The sequence below is a fragment of the Lactuca serriola genome, chromosome 2, assembly GCF_051521515.1.
Source record: "Lactuca serriola cultivar US96UC23 chromosome 2, Lser_US96UC23_V15, whole genome shotgun sequence".
In the NCBI taxonomy this organism is placed as follows: domain Eukaryota; kingdom Viridiplantae; phylum Streptophyta; class Magnoliopsida; order Asterales; family Asteraceae; genus Lactuca; species Lactuca serriola.
Window position 1 is genome coordinate 202,655,489 of NC_136409.1, and position 18,189 is coordinate 202,673,677.

General features: G+C 36.6%; 2 protein-coding genes across 2 annotated transcripts; one reads left to right on the plus strand and one right to left on the minus strand.

Annotated features, from left to right (window-relative positions):
* Window positions 1-4,371: 4,371 nt before the first annotated feature.
* LOC145088190 (thioredoxin-like 3-3) lies at window positions 4,372-5,756 on the plus strand. The gene is made up of 3 exons (XM_079026437.1): window positions 4,372-4,598; window positions 4,697-4,722; window positions 5,410-5,756. Exons 1-3 carry the CDS (start codon window positions 4,467-4,469, stop codon window positions 5,633-5,635), a joined length of 384 nt encoding a protein of 127 aa, XP_078882563.1. The 5' UTR covers window positions 4,372-4,466; the 3' UTR covers window positions 5,636-5,756.
* LOC145088189 (S-adenosylmethionine synthase 2) lies at window positions 5,744-8,089 on the minus strand. The gene is made up of 2 exons (XM_079026436.1): window positions 7,944-8,089; window positions 5,744-7,157 (listed from the first exon to the last, which is right to left on the minus strand). Exon 2 carries the CDS (start codon window positions 7,148-7,150, stop codon window positions 5,978-5,980), a length of 1,173 nt encoding a protein of 390 aa, XP_078882562.1. The 5' UTR covers window positions 7,151-7,157; window positions 7,944-8,089; the 3' UTR covers window positions 5,744-5,977.
* Window positions 8,090-18,189: the final 10,100 nt, after the last annotated feature.

Below are 18,189 nucleotides of genomic sequence, written 5' to 3' on the forward strand. Positions count from 1 at the left end.
TCTATATATATATATATATATATATATATATATATATAGGCTTAGGTTATTTTGTTTTTACTAACTATTGTGTGCTAGAATGCACAGATCTAGACCACCGGATGAAAAGAATCAACAGTCATGATCTGAGGGTCTATGATATTACAATAGGGTAGCATGTATCATATAATCACAAATTTTTTAGCAAAAGGGTAATTTGGTCAATTAACCTATTTTAAAAAAAGGAAATTTTCGGATTTTAAGGGATCATTAATTCCCTTGTTTTTATAAATCTGAATTTTTTAAATTAATTATAATTAAATTTTAATATTATTTTTAATAATAACCGATTTTATTATGTCAGAATGACAAAAAGTCAACAATAAACTAGTAAATATATTTGCGGTTTTATTCTTGCAGAATATGCTTTCATTCAAGATACTTTTTATATTAACCATGCTTAAAGAATTATACAACATATTATCAAGAATAACATTTTCCAACGAATACAAATTTTATTATTTTAGAATCACTATTTACATTCATATATAAAGAATAAGACTATAAACAATTATTACATTCATTTTAAAAAAATTATGACAAACAATGGTTTAAGGATTACATTTACTCTTAAAGATTAAAACTAAAAATGGTTAAAAAAGAAAGAAAAAAAAAACATCAAAATCTAATAAAAACACTAATCCATTCCGAAAGAATATTATTGTTAAGAAACAATTTATAAATTCTGTCAGAATACATTCTGTTAGAATGCACTGTTGTTCTCCATGTTTCCTTCATTTTCCACATTAATGACTTCTTCAAAACCTAAATCCACAAAGAAAACATAATCAACTTTCAGATATTAAAATTTTTAGTGCATTAAATAGAATAAAACAATAAATTCCAATAAATTCTAACAGAATGCATTTATATAAATAATTTTTTACATAATACATTACAGAATGCACTTAAATCATAATCTTTTCTTCTTTATGCATAAACATTCTAAAACATGTATAAATGTATTGGTGAATGACATAATAACTGGAGCATGGTAAATTTGTCAACATTTCTAACTCGTTACAATTATATGTTAGTAAAATTTATAATATAAATACATTTCTATTGTATAGGATGAAATACACCAAAAAGTTACACTTTCATAAGTAATATAACTTTCATATTCTCTCTAAATATTCTTCTTCTCTCTTCTCAAGGTTACTAGTTTGGTTTTGTTTTAAGCTATATAAATTACGTTTAATTTATAACGTGTGTATATATATATATATATATATATATATATATATATATATATATATATATATATATATATATATATATATATATATATATATATATATATATATATATGTTCATTTTTTTAATTTAAATAAATAAACAATAAAAAATAATTGGATTCAATTTAAAAATTTAGAATTTGTAAGGAAATTGCATTTATGAATTTAATATACATTTAATATTTCATTTATTATATTTAAATATTATATGAAATTGAATAAAATAGAATTTAATCTAAACTTACCACAAAATGGTGTGACATAATGTATTAGAGAGGTCCAGGGTCATCAGCATATTGAAAAACATTTATTTCAATAAAGAAAACAAGACAAAAAAACATTAAAAAAAATTAAAATGGCTATATAGTCATTTCATCTTTACAGTGATGAAATATGTAAATTTACCGATATAAAAGAAATGTGCGAATTAACTTTATAAAATAATTGTTTTTTTAAACGATAAATCTAATCTATTCCTACCTAAACTACTCTTTAATTTCACATATATCCACGACGAGACTTGAACCTTCAACCTCAATGAAGGAGAACAACACCGGATACCGTTAGACTATGAGCCTTTTTATACATATATTTTTGGGGTTAACTAAAAAAACACATCATTTTATCATATAGAATAAGGGTGAGCATTTGGACTAGACCGGACCGGTTTCAGAGAATATTGTGGACCGTGATCGGACCGGATAAGACTTATTGGGTCCCGATTCAGGTTTGGTGTTTCCAGTTCTTGTAAATTGTTGGACCGATACAACTTTACATGCATACAATACAAGTCGTTAAAACACATTTTTTGGGTTTGTTACGTTACAACTCGTAAAAATGAATACGTTTCCACTTCTTGTGCTCATTGGACCGGTCAAACTTTGATTATTTATACTACTTGTTTGGACTTTGAATCAAATAAGTTAATGACTTTATCATATTTTATGGATAACTAATCTATAATATTATACTTTGCAAAATTAATTTTTCAAATAAAAGCACTTAAAATAAATCAAGTTCACCTAACACAAACATATAAAATTAATTACTGTAACACCAGAAATCATAGTTTAAAATTTGAAATCAATCCAACTTAACAAACGTTATAATCTTATCTTTCGTTGGCCCTTTCCTCATATTATTGTCATCTAAATCTAACATGTTTAAAGCTTATGCAATTTCTACATAAACACAAAATGAAAATATTGTTAGTATTTAATAAAAAGTAATAATTTAAAAACTTAAATATTTCAGTTTGATATCCTAACTTTGAAGGATTTTAACTCATTTAATAATATCAAAAACAAAAAAATTATAGTCTAACTTCATCTACAAACTCTAAATTACATATTAGAAAAAATCACATGTCAATCCGACTTAAAACGAATGAGAAATGTTTTTTGAAAGAATTTCATAGAATACAAAAATTTAAATTTCTTGTTGAAAATCTAAAATATTTCAGTTTTGATATCTCAACTTTGAAGGATTGTAATTCATTAAATATAACACAAAAAACAACCAAATTATTGTCTAAAATCATCTATAAATTCTAAAGTATACATTAAAAAACCGCATGTCAATTCTGTTAGATTAGTGTCTAAGTCCATAACTATTTTGGTATGTACTTGACCCGATGGTGCATGGTCCTTTTGGGTTGCCTTCACCAAAGCAACTTGATTGGAGAAATAAATAGAGAGATAGGTTATTATGATTTATTAATATGTTATAAGAATAATATATTAAAGGAGAAATCATATTTGTTTAATTAATATTGGTCAATAATTAATTAAGAATTAATTTTGTGGTCAAATGTAATTAATTAAACTAGAGGGGATGAATTGTAATTATGTGATAGTTACAAAATAGGGTAAGGATTATCCTAAGAATAGGTTGGACGAATTTAAGGTGATAAGGCCTTAGAATTCGACTATGATAAGGATTCAAGGCTTATCTTATGGGTTGTTTGGTGAACAAGCAACTAGATAAGGATAAGGACTGAAACCCTATCTCTACACCTATATAAACACCCCTTTGGCTCATGATTTCGACTAGACCTTCCCAAGGCATCTTAGGGACGAATTCTTATACCTCTCCTCTTTCTTTATACCTTCTCCATTTGCTCTTGGTGTTTGTAAGCCATTAGAGGAGTGACACTTGTGACTCTAAGCCTTCCAAAGTCAATTCAAGGAGATTTGGGATTGTTGTTGCTACATAACAATCAAGATAACATTATAAACCTATTCTCATGTTAATATGATTATTTGAATGCTAGAATTAGGGTTTATAGTCTTGGATAACTTGCATGTACAATAGAGAAACCTAGATCCAAACATTAGGGTTTGTATGAGCACATAGGATGTCTTATGACCAAAACCCATCAAATTCGACTTAAAACAAATTAGATATGTTTGTTTAAAAATTTTCACAGAATATAAAAATTTAAATCAAGTTTAAAACTGGTTTTTTACCTGGAACCGACCGGACTGGACCGGTTTTGATAAAATCCTAGAACCGAGAATCGGCCGGGGGTCCAAAAAAAGGTCCCAGCCCAGGTCCGGTTCACCAGTCTGGTCCGGTCCCTGAATCCAAATATCTATCCCTAATAAACATTATATTTAGGTTTTTTTTAATATTTTTATTGCTTGTAATTGTATTTTTTTCGAAAAAACTAATCATAAGGCTGGAGGGAGTGGTGTCACCGAAACCACACTTCTTTCACCGCCACATATGCGCCACGTCACTTTTTACCACACAAGTGTGGTTTCATGTCACACCAAGGGAGTGAGATTATGGTAAAGATGGAGAAAAAAAATGATTGGTTGAAAGAGAAGAGAGAGAACAAATAAAAAAGGAGAGAGAGTGTGAATGTTCAGCAAAAATCTACCGCACTGCGACCTAAACCGCACCAAACCATAGTCAGGGGCGGTGTTCCGCTGCCTATGTGGCAAAAGGTGCGGTAAAGACCGCACCCACTCCCCACAACTTAAGTAGTTAGTTAGTACGTCAAAGAAGGCGATTTAACAATAACCAATTAACCATATTTTAGCATTCACAAGAGGACAACCGTGTAATTTAGTTTTTAAACAACCGACAACATAGAGGATTTTAAAATTGAGATGAACGGTCCAAAATATTTCTTCCGTTATTGCTGAGTGAGGGCAAGAACTTTTGGAGAGTGTGCATCTGAATATGGAGAATAGTGAAGTGTTGAAAGCAACAGAGACACAAAAGCTAATCAATCGTCGTGGTAACCTAGTCACTGCTTCCAGCGATGAAAACCTCAAAGACATTTTTCACCATATCAGAACTTCCAAATCCGCAGTATGCTAACTAATCTCTACCCCTATTGATTAAGTTTACTTCATAGTTTTCTGTTCGACTTTACCAATATATGTTCTTCCTTGGATTTCCAATTGCAGGCGGTGATCAATTTTGGTGCATCCTGGTATGTCTGCTTCTGATTCTATGAACTTTAATTCTCTTTTCGAGCTTCACTTAGATATGCTTATAAGTGGTAGTCGGTTTAAATTATGGACGCTGTACGAGAAGCTCCAACACAACTTCTGTTTTGAGTTTGAGATTGTCATCAAACATGTACACCAGGTGTTCGATGAAAAACCCAATTGAAAAATGACTGGTTTAGTTTCCTCAAGGTACTTAAACTGCACCCAAAATATGACACTAAATGCAAGTGGATGTCATGTCATGTGCTTAAAAAGAGAAAGATAAATTGGTAGGCTTGGTGGCAATAGTTGAGGTAAAACATGAGGAAACACTGCTAAGATTGTTAGTTCGTAATATCAAAGTAGTTTTAGATCAAATTCATAAGCCATTTTAGAGTTAAGAGTTTCTTGCTCCTTAATTTCCTTTTCTTTTAAGTGTCTTTTAACCCAAAGACAATGTTATACAAATTCCTGTTTGGGGTTGCTTAATCAGCTGCCTTGCTGTTAAAGAGTTCCTCATTTCTGTAGGTAGTGTTGCTCAATCACTTGCTTAAACACTAAAAACAACATTAATTACATCTTTATTTTGTTAGCTTGTAGAAGATCATGTTATTGTAATTTTTATACGCCAACTTTATCAAAAAATAAAGCATGTCTAAAGGATTATTTTTGGTCTTTGAAAATTACAGGTGCCATGCTTGTGGACAGATCCTGCCTTCATTTAACAAGTTAAGCAATAAGTTCCCAAAACTCTCTTTCATATATGCAGATATAGATGAATGCCCAGAAACAACTCAGCATATCCGATACACTCCAACTTTCCACTTCTTTAGAGATGGTGAACGCGTTGATGAGATGTTTGGTGCTGGTGAAGAAAGGCTGCATGATCGCCTCTGGCTGCATTCTGATTCTTAATCTTGCAAATTTCATCATCTCCTTTATTCAACTTGTACTATGTAAACTTTAAACAAATTTAAAACAAATCTGATGATGCTATTATTGAATAATGTTGATAAACACAGCTTTTGTAACTCAATTCAACAAGTTCAGTAGATAAAAATGGTTCAAAGATTACATATAACATAGGCTTCTCCATCAATACCAAAAATAAAAAACATTAAAACCCCTAAACATAAAAACATAAAAAAACACAAAACAAACAACATTCAACAAAACGTATCATCTTTTCAAGTGTCTGTCGTCCACCTTTTGGCAAGTGGCAAAAGAATCATCACATTCTTCTGAAACCGTTACAAATCAAGCTTTAGGCTTGAGAACCTTAACAGTCTCCCAGGTGAAGTCAGGATCCTCACGACCAAAATGTCCATAAGCAGCAGTCTTCTGGTACCTAAAGTTTCCACCTCTCTTCAAATCAAGGTTGATAGCCATCATCCCTGGCCTGAAGTCAAAGTTCTCCTTGATCAAAACAAGAATATCCTTATCCGGAATAGTCCCAGTCTTGTAAGTGTCCACAAACACTGAAAGAGGCTCAGCCACACCAATAGCATAAGACACCTGCACAATGCACCTACGTGCAAGTCCTGATGCCACAATACTCTTAGCTGCTTGCCTAACAATATAAGCACCACTTCTGTCCACCTTAGTTGGATCTTTCCCTGAGAAAGCACCACCTCCATGAGCTCCCCATCCTCCGTATGTATCAATAATAATCTTCCTCCCGGTCAAACCCGCATCTCCATGGGGTCCACCAATCACAAACCTCCCAGATGGGTTCAAGTGAAAGATGGTGTTGTCATCAAGATACTGAGCTGGGATCACAGGCTTAATCACATGCTCCTTAAGATCAGCAGCAATCTGGTCGTTGGTAACAGTCTCATCATGTTGAGTTGAGATCAACACAGTGTGGACCCTGGTTGGGACCATGGCACCGTTGTCGTTATGGTACTCAACGGTGACCTGGGTCTTGCCATCAGGTCTGAGCCATGGGCAGGTGTTGTTCTTTCTGACCTCAGTCAGCTTAGCACCAAGCTTGGTTGCAAGGACATGGGTGAGTGGCATGAGCTCTGGGGTTTCATCGGTGGCATACCCGAACATGTGACCTTGGTCACCAGCACCAATGTCTTCTGGCTTCTTGGTGAGATGACCGTGGACACCTTGGGCAATGTCGGGGCTTTGTTGCTCGATGTTGACCAACACCTTGCAGTTGTCAGCATCAAGACCGACATCAGCGGAGGTGAATCCGATTTCTCTGCATGTGTCACGGACGATCTTTTCGTAGTCCACGGTAGCTTTGGTGGTGATCTCACCGAAAACCATCACCATGTTGGTCTTGGTGCAAGTCTCACAGGCGACCTTGCTTTCAGGGTCTTGTTCTAGGCAGGCGTCCAAGATGGCATCTGAGACTTGGTCGCAGAGTTTGTCTGGGTGTCCTTCGTTGACAGACTCGGATGTGAATAGGAAGGTCTCCATCTCTTAACTGAAACAAGCAAGATAGAAAAGAATTTAGTGTGGGAGAAGTTATCAATTTGTTGTGTTATGATATTGTAGTAAACAATGTTACAGATCCATAATGTTCTCTTCACATAATTGTTAAAACAAGTAGCATAATTGAAGTACATATCAGAGATCAGTAATAGTCTAGTGATAGCAACATGATCTGCTACAAACCTAGAGTTAGGATTTTTTTTATCCGAAAACAGTTGGTTTGACACTTGACAGCAAACAATGAAAAAGGGAGACGATCTATTTTAACTAATGGGGTACGAATTGATAAGGTTGATTTTGGAGTCAATCTATATAAGGAAAACTCATGGATGCTTATTTGTTCTGAGTTACAAGTTCTGACACGTACTATTGAGATAAATTGGGTTTAAATGGCAATACAGATGAAAAAGTAAGTCATAAACGACAAGATCTGTCATCTAGCAATGGAAATTACACTATTCCTGAACAACTAATCAACAATATTTCAAATGAGTACACAAAAGAACAAAAGATCTTCGCGCCGACACCAGCAAAAACAAATGAGGGACAGATTTATCATGCAATTTACACATTTAAAGCTACAGGAGCAATAGATCGAAGTAGCGTTTATTCAGATCTAACAATTAAGCATAAAGTAAACGAATCACAAGTAAAAGAACTTTAGGGATAAGATCCAAGATCTGAAATAAAGAATAGAAGTAAACAGATCTACAAGTTCAGGCCAGAAATGCAGTCGAAACGAAGTTCCATAGATGTGATTCGAAGAAATGGTTCGTACCTCTTTTGGGCTGGAGAGAAAAATATCAAAATCTTCAGATCCAGAGAGAGATTTGGGGAAGAATGAGAGAGAGACGATTTGGTAACAAGTAAGTGGGTATGAATTTATAGGTGCGAATGGGATGGGATGCGCGTTGTACAGCGAGAAACCACCAACCCTTTGGATGTGGACCCCTCACCAACCCCCTTGCGTGGGTCCCTTTCACCAACCATTATCCACCATCGCGTAAAAAAAAAATCAACTTACGTTTTAACCTAAACAAGAGTCGGATTTATATCAACTATCAAGTTAACCGAGTTCTTAAATCAAATATGGGATGTTTTTAAGATTGTTTATTGGAAATACTAATCGATTTATTCTATTATTGTTTGACACTGGTAACAAATTACAGAAAAATTAAAATTTTATTGACTTAAATAAAAACTTCTTGATAATTTTTTTCTTGTTTAGCTGTGAAGTTTGATTCGTCGTTTAATTTTATAGCTGCTTGGGGGACTAAGCATAGGTTCTGTTTAGTTGTGCAGTTGATTCACCATTTGATTTTGTAGCTGCTCGATGGACTAAGCATAGGGTCCTTATCCACAAATTCGAGGTATTTTCATTATATACATTGTTATTTTGAATTCTCGTAGCCTAAACAAGTTAAAATAATAGAATTGTAATTCACCACTACAAATAAAATCTCTCTCTCTCTCATCGGTAGTTGTAGTTGATCAATTTGATCGTGTCAACTATTTAAATACTATGTTGTTTTTCATTTCAATTATTACTATGTGTATAGATTCATTAATCGTTTGTTAAAATGCTTAAAACTTAACAACTTTTTTTTATTGATTAATTTAAATAACGAGCTTTTGATAAGTTACTTGTTAATTACACTACTAAATAGACTTTGTTAAACAATAAAAAGTAAGTTATCAATTTATTATGTTTTGGTAGATATGAGATTTAGAACTGAAAAGTCGGACTAGAACCAGAACCATTAGAACCCGTATTGTTTCCTAGTGGGATGTCAAGCCACCAAACAAATTATACTCTTTTGCTTGCAAATAAAATGTAATATAATGGTAAAAGGGAGATCGATCCACAGAGAAATGGCTCTATTTACCATCAGTAAGAGAGTTGGTTGCACACACTTGTGCGGATGAGGAGGCTGGTCGCGCAATGACATCAGTAGGTACCCGGTTTTAAGACATTTTGGAGCTATAACTTGTGTGGGTGAGGTCTGAGGCACACATCCATGCACAGGTGGGTGAGGTTGGCCGCACAAATTGCTAAATTTTTGAGATTTTCCACACACGCTAGCCCATAAGCCCCAAATTTCTCCCAAACTTTAAATGGAGGTTATTTATTCACAATGCATTTATTTAATGTCTTTGCCAAGACATGGTCCGTCTTCGTAAACAAGGATCTCCAATGTTATGTTGTCGAATTCTCTTGTGTCAATTCCTTCATAAAACGGTTACAGATGGTCTCCATTCACTTTGAAGATTTGATTTGTTTTCAAACTCTTAATTTCAACCACACCATGATCAAACATTTTTATAACTATAAAAGGTTCATGCTATTAAGATCACAATGTTCCTGGAATTAGCTTCAATGTGAATGATAAAGGGCAGGGCCGGTCCATTAAATTTCAATGTCCGGGGCAAGAAAGTAAATTAATGCCCTAACATTTCTAAACAAAATTATATAGGAAAAGCGAAATAAATTTTATAGTCAAACTAAATGACAGTTGTACAAACAAAAGCATACAAACGGTGCCATTTTACATTTTTTTTGAAGAAAAACATATGTTATTTGATGATAAGGAAGACTTCATAGACATTGACTTTCAATACTTCTTTCCGCCAGCTATCCAGAACCAAAACCTATACAAAAAAACATAAAATGGTCTTGCAGAAATTGAGAATCAACATCACATTTTCTAAAATATGATACATCAAAGTTTCATAAATTAAAATAACTTATCCGATTATTCAGAAAAACCATACCACATTTTTCAGATATTAAAAAAAAAAAAAAAAAGAACCTAATTAGTTGTTCAAAAACAGATTTCACATATGACATTAGAATTTACATAACAGATTTGCAGAAATCTAATACATCATATTTTAAGAAATTAAAATAACTTATTAGATTTTAAGATACATCAGATCTTCATATACATCAAATTATTCAGAAAAACTATATCATATTATTCAAAAAAAAAACAGAATATGTCAAAATTTCAATATCAAAAACACATCATACTATTTAGAAAAAAAAACAGTTACCTCATAAATTTAAGAAAATCTCATTAGAAAAAACCTTATAAAAGTCAAAAGAAGTTGAAGGAAAAAATTACCTCAAAAATTAATGAAGCCTATAACAGTTATGGATCAACAAGACTATAACTTTAATCGATAACTTCACTTCACCTGCAACCTATATAAGCAAAATTGATATTTTAAAAAATTTAAATAATAATCATTATAATATTTTCTCAACTTCAAGTTATGAAAGAAATTTCAAACACTAGAAAAAACTTACTGATTAAGACTTTTGGAAGACTAATTCATTCAATGACCCCTTTAAATCTTCACTTTAACATGCCCGGTTATAGATTTAGAGCAGTGGATGACTGTTTGAAACTTTAGCAATTCACAAAATTCTTATAATTTGAATATATTAATAGGAGATAAACATATTAGAGGAAAATATTATGGAGAATAATAAGATACTAGATGAAACTATTCAGAACAAAAACGAAGGAATATAAGAGGAACGACTGAGCGAGGGTGAAAGAAGAGAACCGTTAGTTTACCTCAGACTAGATCAATTGTCTTTTTCCAGAAGCAAACACTTTGTCTTCTACACCTTCAATTATTAGGTGTGGTTGTTGCTCAGATCGAGAAACCTGAAGCGTGCTGAATCGATTTTTCAGTTGGCGCCTAATTAGGATGACACTAACTTTTTCCCGCTGCCCTTCTTTGACACAGAGTGGACCTGTTACTATGTGGCCCAAGTATAATAATACCTATAACAGTCCATGAAAAATTGACCCCCTATTAGGATTTGCTGCCCTAGGCCATGGCCCAGATCGCCCTGGGCTTGGGTCGACCCTAATAAAGGGGAACCTTTTGACCTGGAACAAAGTGTTTCCGGGTTATATGATTGTCATGAAATGCCTTGAACCACTTAAACCACTTTCTTGGGAACAAAGATTTTATGTTCGTTTTCTTGGTAATCACTTGAACTTGACTCACCCATTTTGAGTCGGAAATGAGGTATATCATGTCCGTATCGAGGAGCTTGTTTATCTCCTTCTTGACCACTTCCATTATTAAAGGATTTAATCTTCTTTAAACCTCTCTCCTAGGTTTTCAAGCATCTTCCATGAGAATCTTGTGTGTGCATACATTAATGCTTATCCCTTCTATTTCCACAATTGTCTACCTCATGGCCTCTATGTGATCTTCTGAAACTTTAACCAATTGATCTTCCTCAAATTCTTTCAATTGGGAGGAGATGATCATTAGAAGAGTCTTGTCTTTACCTAAATAAGCATACTTCAAGTGGTTATGTAAGACTTTTAATCCGAGTGTGTGTGGGTGGAGAATGGAAGGGGGAATCTTTATGGGTGAATGAGACAAGGAAACTTGAGAAACATCTTTCTTTGTTAACTTGCTAACTTTCAAATTCGGATGCCAATGTATACATTTCAAATTTTCACGATCAAGGTTTATGTTGAGTACCATCTCCATAATATCCCCATGATATAAATCAAACACCTATTGGCTTATTGGCCCAATCACATCAACTTGATACAATGGATAAATGTTTCTAGGGTACTTCATTGCCTCAAAGATGTTGAAATCAATGGTATCTCCAGCAAACTCCATGGTGATATTCCCTTTATGGACACCAATTATCGTGTGAGCGGTGTTCGTGAAAGGTCTTCCAAGGAGGATCATAGATGATTTGGAAAGTGTATTCTCTTCAAGATCAATAACACATAAATCTACGGGAAAGACAAGTTGACTTACTTATACTAACACATCCTCCAACACTCCTCTTTGAAACACACTTAACTTGTCCGTTAATTATATGATTACTTCGGTTTCTTCCAAGGGTCCAACATTAAGAGATTGAAATGTTGAATATGACATCACATTAATTGAGGCCCCAATGTATAACATGACACTTTCAACATGTAAATCACTAATAGTGCAAGGTGTAGCAAACATTACCAGATACTTTCATTTGGTCAGTAATTTCTTTTGGATAATCGCGAACACGCTAGCATTGACTTGAATTTTTTCATTTTCCTTAAACTCCCTTTTGTTGGTGCACAAGTCCTTGAGAGATTTTGCATAACTTGGAATTTTATTAATGACATCCAATAGTGGAATGTTGATTTAGACCTTGCGAAAAGTTTCAATGAATTCCTTCTCGTCCTCCTTCTTTGAGATGGCTAATCGGGAAGGGAAGGGTGGTGGAATGGCCAATGGCTTTATAGACTTGTTGGATGATTCGGGTTGATCAATGTTCGGTACAACTAATTCCTTGGGAGGAACTACCACCTTTGTAGGCTCAACAACAATTTCATCATCTTCTTCTTGTGAGGCTCTTTGAGGTTGCTTTCTGTAACATCCCAAAAATACAGGTCAAAATTTTCATTTTTAAATACGTCATTATAAAACCAACATTGTAATAAAACATCCGTAATATCATGTCATGTCAAAACCAAAGTAGAAATAATCAAACGTGTTATCATAAAATAATATCAGAGTGCAATCCCCAAGATCTCATGTGCGGAAAACCATAGTGTGATGCGCTGCGATCAAGCCAGCTCCTTTCCTTTAAACATGAAGTACCTGAAACCAAAACTGAAAACCGTAAGCACGAAGCTTAGTGAGTTCCCCCATCATACCACATACCACACAATCACATAACATACATACTGCCAGGCATTTCTGGGGTGCCCGACCTACCCGGTACGACCTTTCTGGGGTGCCGACCTACCCATGCGGCCATTTTGGGGTGCCGTCCTACCCATGTCAAGCCATTCTGGGGTGCTGACTACCCATGTCAAGCCATTATGGGGTGCTGACTACCCTTCGGTCCTAACGACCGAACCTCGGGGACTATTTCACCCCCTACTACTACTACTATCACATATCATAACATAACATATTATCAGACATATCTGGGGTGTCTGAACTACCCTTCGGTCCTAACAACCGAACTCGGGGACTGCTCCCCTCCTACTACCTCAAACTCATATAACAGGTCATGCTAGCATATAAACATAACATCACATACTGTCAGACGTATCTGGGGTGTCTGACTACCCTTCGGTCCTAACAAACGAACTCTACTACTATCACATTTAACATATCATGCTAGCATATAACATATCAGGTAGTAGCAAACCTAGATGATATCACAGAGACAATCATCTATCATACGTATCCTACTGGTGGGTCGACATTGTGGCCCTAGACCCACCGCTACTGGAAGATAACTCACCTCACACTGCTGAAGTCCCGTAGACACAATCCCACACTACTGAAGTCCCGCAGACTCAACCCCAGCTGCTGGATGACAGATTCCCGATCTGTCAATATCAAAACATCACCCAATTAATAATTGGGTCCCACTACATAACCATAAACACTTACTTTGGATAATTACATTACTCCAAGCTTGGCTTATTCAAGCCCAAGGCCCAATCCGTAGGCCTAAAGTCAACTAGAAATCAAAGCCCAACACAAGGCCCAATTTTCCATATTGGGCCTAGGCCTATACATGGTCTCATTATAAGGCCCAACTATGGCCCATCTATGGCCCAATTTTCCAAATTGGGCCTAAGCCCCTTACATGGGCCTTACCCCAGGCCCATTAAATTATTCTAGTTCATTGGCTTGACTTTGGATGGCCCATTAATTACCCAACCCTCAAGGCCCAAAAGAAAGGCCCAACAATAAACCCAAGTGAAATTAGGGTTTCACATAAAATGATGATTAGGGTTAAGTTTCCGACTTGACCCATTAAGGACTTAATCCATTAAGTCCATTATCGCTTAGATTAATCTTTGCCAAAGTTCATTATTTAATATCTCAAGTTATTAAATAATTCTTGTGTGTGTGACCTGATTAATTCTTAAAGTTAGGGTTTCATTGGCATTAGGGCTTTCCAAACCCTAATTAGGGTTTCCAACCCATATACTAGCCCATTTATTTATTTGTTGGGTTTTTAGATCAATTAGGGCTTTATGGAGCCTATTAAGCCCACTAAAATAATATTAAGCCCCTTAGGGTTTTATTAGGTCCATTAGAGTCCATTAAGCTTCATTGGGCCCATTAGAGCTCCTTTGAGCCCATTAGGGTTTCTAGCACCCCGAACGAATCTATCACGAGAGGCAAAGCGCACCGCCACCCGACACGGCGGTCGGTGGCGGCAGCCACCACCTCACGGTGGTGGTTATGGTTTCTTTCTCATTATTCCATTTCCTTTTACAATTTACAATGAAATACTAAAGTACACACACACACACACCCTAACTAATGTAAACACACATACATGGCGGTGTATGGTGGCAGCCACCACCTCACGGTGGTGGCAGTGGCGGCCCTAGACTTTCCGACCAAAATAGATCACACACAACACACCCACACTCTTTCCTTTCTTGCAAACGGGTCCAGCCACCCTCCTGGTGGCGGTTGGCGACGGTATAAGTACAAAACGACGGCAGTAGAAGATGGAGGTGGGACCGCTGTGGGTGTGGTGACGATATAGCCATCGGAGGACGTCATCGAAAGGAACAGTCGCGACATCCGGCGACAACATCGTCTTCAACGAAAGCATAATCGACCTACGATCCCATACCCGGTCTTCGACGGCTCTCCATCGGCTGCCCACGACGTCACCAACAACGGCTGTTTCGTCTAGATGGCAAAGCAGAGGTCACAGTCGGCTGGAACTCGCCGGTCACTCTTGATCGGAACAACAAATAACGGTGGCAGTAAGCGGCGAAGCGAGTTGTAACAGCAGCAGCGGACAGTTCCGTCGGTCGGGAAACGAGTTTGAAGGGGTGGCGGCGGCTGGTTGGTTAACAGCTCTCACCGGCGGCAACGGCTTCGACTGGAGACGGCGGGGATTTTGGCGTCCACAAAATCGGTGGAGATGGGTGGTGCGACGTCGAGGAGGGTGAAGGAGGGTGTAGATGAAGTTGGCGGCTGAACAAATGAGGCTAGGGATAGGGTTACCGGGGGTGACGGGTTTATATACCCCGATCCTCGTAACTTCTTTTCATAATTCCAATTTTAGCCCCTTTATCCAAAAATCGTTACAATATAAATCCCATATTTACCTTTTAAACCCTGCCCTTCAATTCTCTTTCAAAAGAAATCCAAAACTTACATTTTAGCCCTCCCTTCTATGATTCCTTACAAAATAAAGCCCCTAATTTACAATACAACCCCTAAGCCTCTAAAATCCCTTCAAATGAAGTCCAGAAGTTACAATTTAGTCCCTGACTTCATTAATACTTACAAATTAAATCCATATTTTACACTTTTAACCTCCATCTTCTAAACTTGTGACAATTAGCTCCTCAAGACCATCCTTTGATATGTAATTATTTATTTTAGGGATACCATTTGTTCATTAATTTAGTCCCTGACTTCATTAATACTTACTAAGAAACTCTCGGTAAGAATGCTCGCCACCCACCTTCCCTATTCTTCTTCGTTTCAGTTGGTAAGACGTCGTGGGGCGTCAATGTTGCCGTCGGTGGCCTTTTTGGCCATTGTTCCGTCTTTTCCGGTGACAACAACCACTTGAGAGGTGGCTGAATGTGAGTATGTTCGAGTATATTGATTGTTTTCAGTATTTGTGGTGTAGTATACGCGTCATTTGGCCGGAAAACCCACCACCACCACCATGAGGTGGTGGTTGCCACCTATTGCCGCCATTCTGCCACCGCTAGCCACCATCTCCTATGGCTATGTGCATTTGGGTGCGGTTGGATTGTTATTTGGAATACATTTGTCCTTATTTTGGCCAAAAATCACAACCACCACCACCGTGAGGTGGTGGCTGCCGCCATGAGCCGCCATCGAACACCACCGTCCGAGGTGGCAGTGGGTGGTGCTCGACATAGTGAAACCCTAATCGGCCCAATAGCTTAATCTTGGACTTATTTCGCTTGTGATTGGGTTGGAAACCCTAATTAGGGTTTAGAAAACCCTAATTTTGGAAATGTTAGTTCGGGACCCGCGTTTGGACTGTTAAATTGGAATTTTGAATTATGTCCGACTACATTGTATGAATGGACTGGTGGAGTGATGTACTTAATGGATTAAGTCCTTAGTGTGTTAAGTCCTTAATGGGTTAAGTAAGAACACTTAACCCTAATCGTCATTTTATGTGAAAACCCTAATTATGATTGGGCTTCAAGTTGGTCCTTTCTTTTGGGCTTAGGTGTTTGGATTCATGTTGGGCCATCTAAGAACAAGTATATGGACTATTATATTTGGATGGGCCTTATTGTAAGTCCCATGTAAGGGATTTGGGCCCAATTTAGAAAATTGGGCCATAATTAGGCCTTGGTTGATTATTTGACTTTTGGGCCTTCAAAGTATGAGTTTGAGCCTTGGTCTTGGACCAAGTTGGGTTACGGGTAAAATGGACTTTTTACCCCAAATATGGACTTATGGTTATGCATTGGAACCCGATTGTTAATTGGGTTTATTTTGATGTTGACAATTTAGGAATCTGTCAGCCAACAGCCAGCAACCAAGGGCCGTCTGTAGTGCGAAGTGAGTTTCCTTCTGGTTTGAATGGGTCAAAGGCACCAATTTTGACCCGTGTAGTTTGTATGCTCTTGATAGGAACACGAAGTGTGGTCGGGGCCCGTATCTCATTATTACCTGAGTATATGTATCAGTCAGATTGTTGGATTACTATACTTGTTGTCTGTGTGATACCTATATGTGTTGTTAGGAATGTGAGTGTGGGCAAGGCCCGCATCTCTTCATTAGTTGAGTGTGGGCGGGGCCCGTATCTCAAAGCATTATTTGAGTATGTATATAGGACTGATTGATAGATTTGGCTATACTTGTTTTCTGTGTGATACTTGTATGTATATTTAGTAGCTGAGTGTGGACAGGGCCCATATCTCATAGTTAGTTGAGTGTGGGCGGGGCCCGTATCTCGTAGTTAGTCGAGTGTGGGCGGGTAATCGTATCTCTTAGTTAGTTGAGTGTGGGCGGGGCCCGTATCTCGTAGTTAGTCGAGTGTGGGCGGGGCTCGTATCTCTTAGTTAGTTGAGTGTGGGCAGGACCCGTATCTCATAGTCAGCGGAGTGTAGGCGGGGCTCGTATCTCCTAGTTAGCCGAGTTTAGGCGGGGCCCATATCTCCTTGAGTGTGGGTGGGGCACATATCTCTTAGTAGCATGATTATGTGTATGGTATGTGGTGGTTTGGGGAGACTCACTAAGCTTCGTGCTAACAGTTTTTAGTTTTGGTTTCAGGTACTTCCAGTAGCAAGGGGAAGAGCTCGGGATGACTATAGTGCACACACCATTTGTTTAGCCTGGGATGTTTTTACTCTGATATATTGATATGAGTTTTGATGAGATACTCTGATTTGATATCATGACTTATGTTTTTGGATGAAATGATTTTGATAATTATGGTTATTTTAATAAATAAAAATGAAATTTTTAGTCGTGATTTTATGGATGTTACAATTTGACTCAACACATTAGTCAAATCCAAGAGTTTTGATTCCAAATTTTGGGTGTTGCTAACTTCTTCAACAACTTGTGGATAACTTCTCTTCATGTCATTTCGAGGCCCAAAGTTTCTTTAATTTTGAGAAATGGTACCAAAAAGAGATCTTATTTCTTATGGTGTCTTATTGAATATGTCACCTCCACTTGAAGCATCAATCATCCTCTGATCATTTTCATGCATACCTCATAAAATTGTTGAAGACATGGTTGTGCGGGTGTATTGTGTTGAAAACAACTTATACACAAGTTGTTGAATCGCTCCCAAAAATCATCAAATGTTTCATGCTTCCCTTGAAAAATCCCTAGAATGTAACTCATTTGACTTTATATTCGAGAGGTGGGACAAAACTTGTTATTAAAAGCTTTTGAGTAAATCTTCCCAAGTATGGATAGATCCCGATGATAAGTTGAACAACTAATCTCTAGCTTTATCTTCCAAGGTGAGTGGAAAGTCGGTTAAC

What these genes read in the sequence shown, in the direction of transcription:
- LOC145088190 (XM_079026437.1), top strand. Translation starts at nt 4,467, where the DNA reads ATGGAGAATAGTGAAGTGTTGAAAGCAACAGAGACACAAAAGCTAATC. An exon ending in TCAGAACTTCCAAATCCGCA is followed by an intron (nt 4,599 to 4,696) that starts GTATGCTAACTA and finishes TTCCAATTGCAG; the next exon opens with GCGGTGATCAATTTTGGTGC. An exon ending in ATCAATTTTGGTGCATCCTG is followed by an intron (nt 4,723 to 5,409) that starts GTATGTCTGCTT and finishes TGAAAATTACAG; the next exon opens with GTGCCATGCTTGTGGACAGA.
- LOC145088189 (XM_079026436.1), bottom strand. Translation starts at nt 7,150, where the DNA reads ATGGAGACCTTCCTATTCACATCCGAGTCTGTCAACGAAGGACACCCA.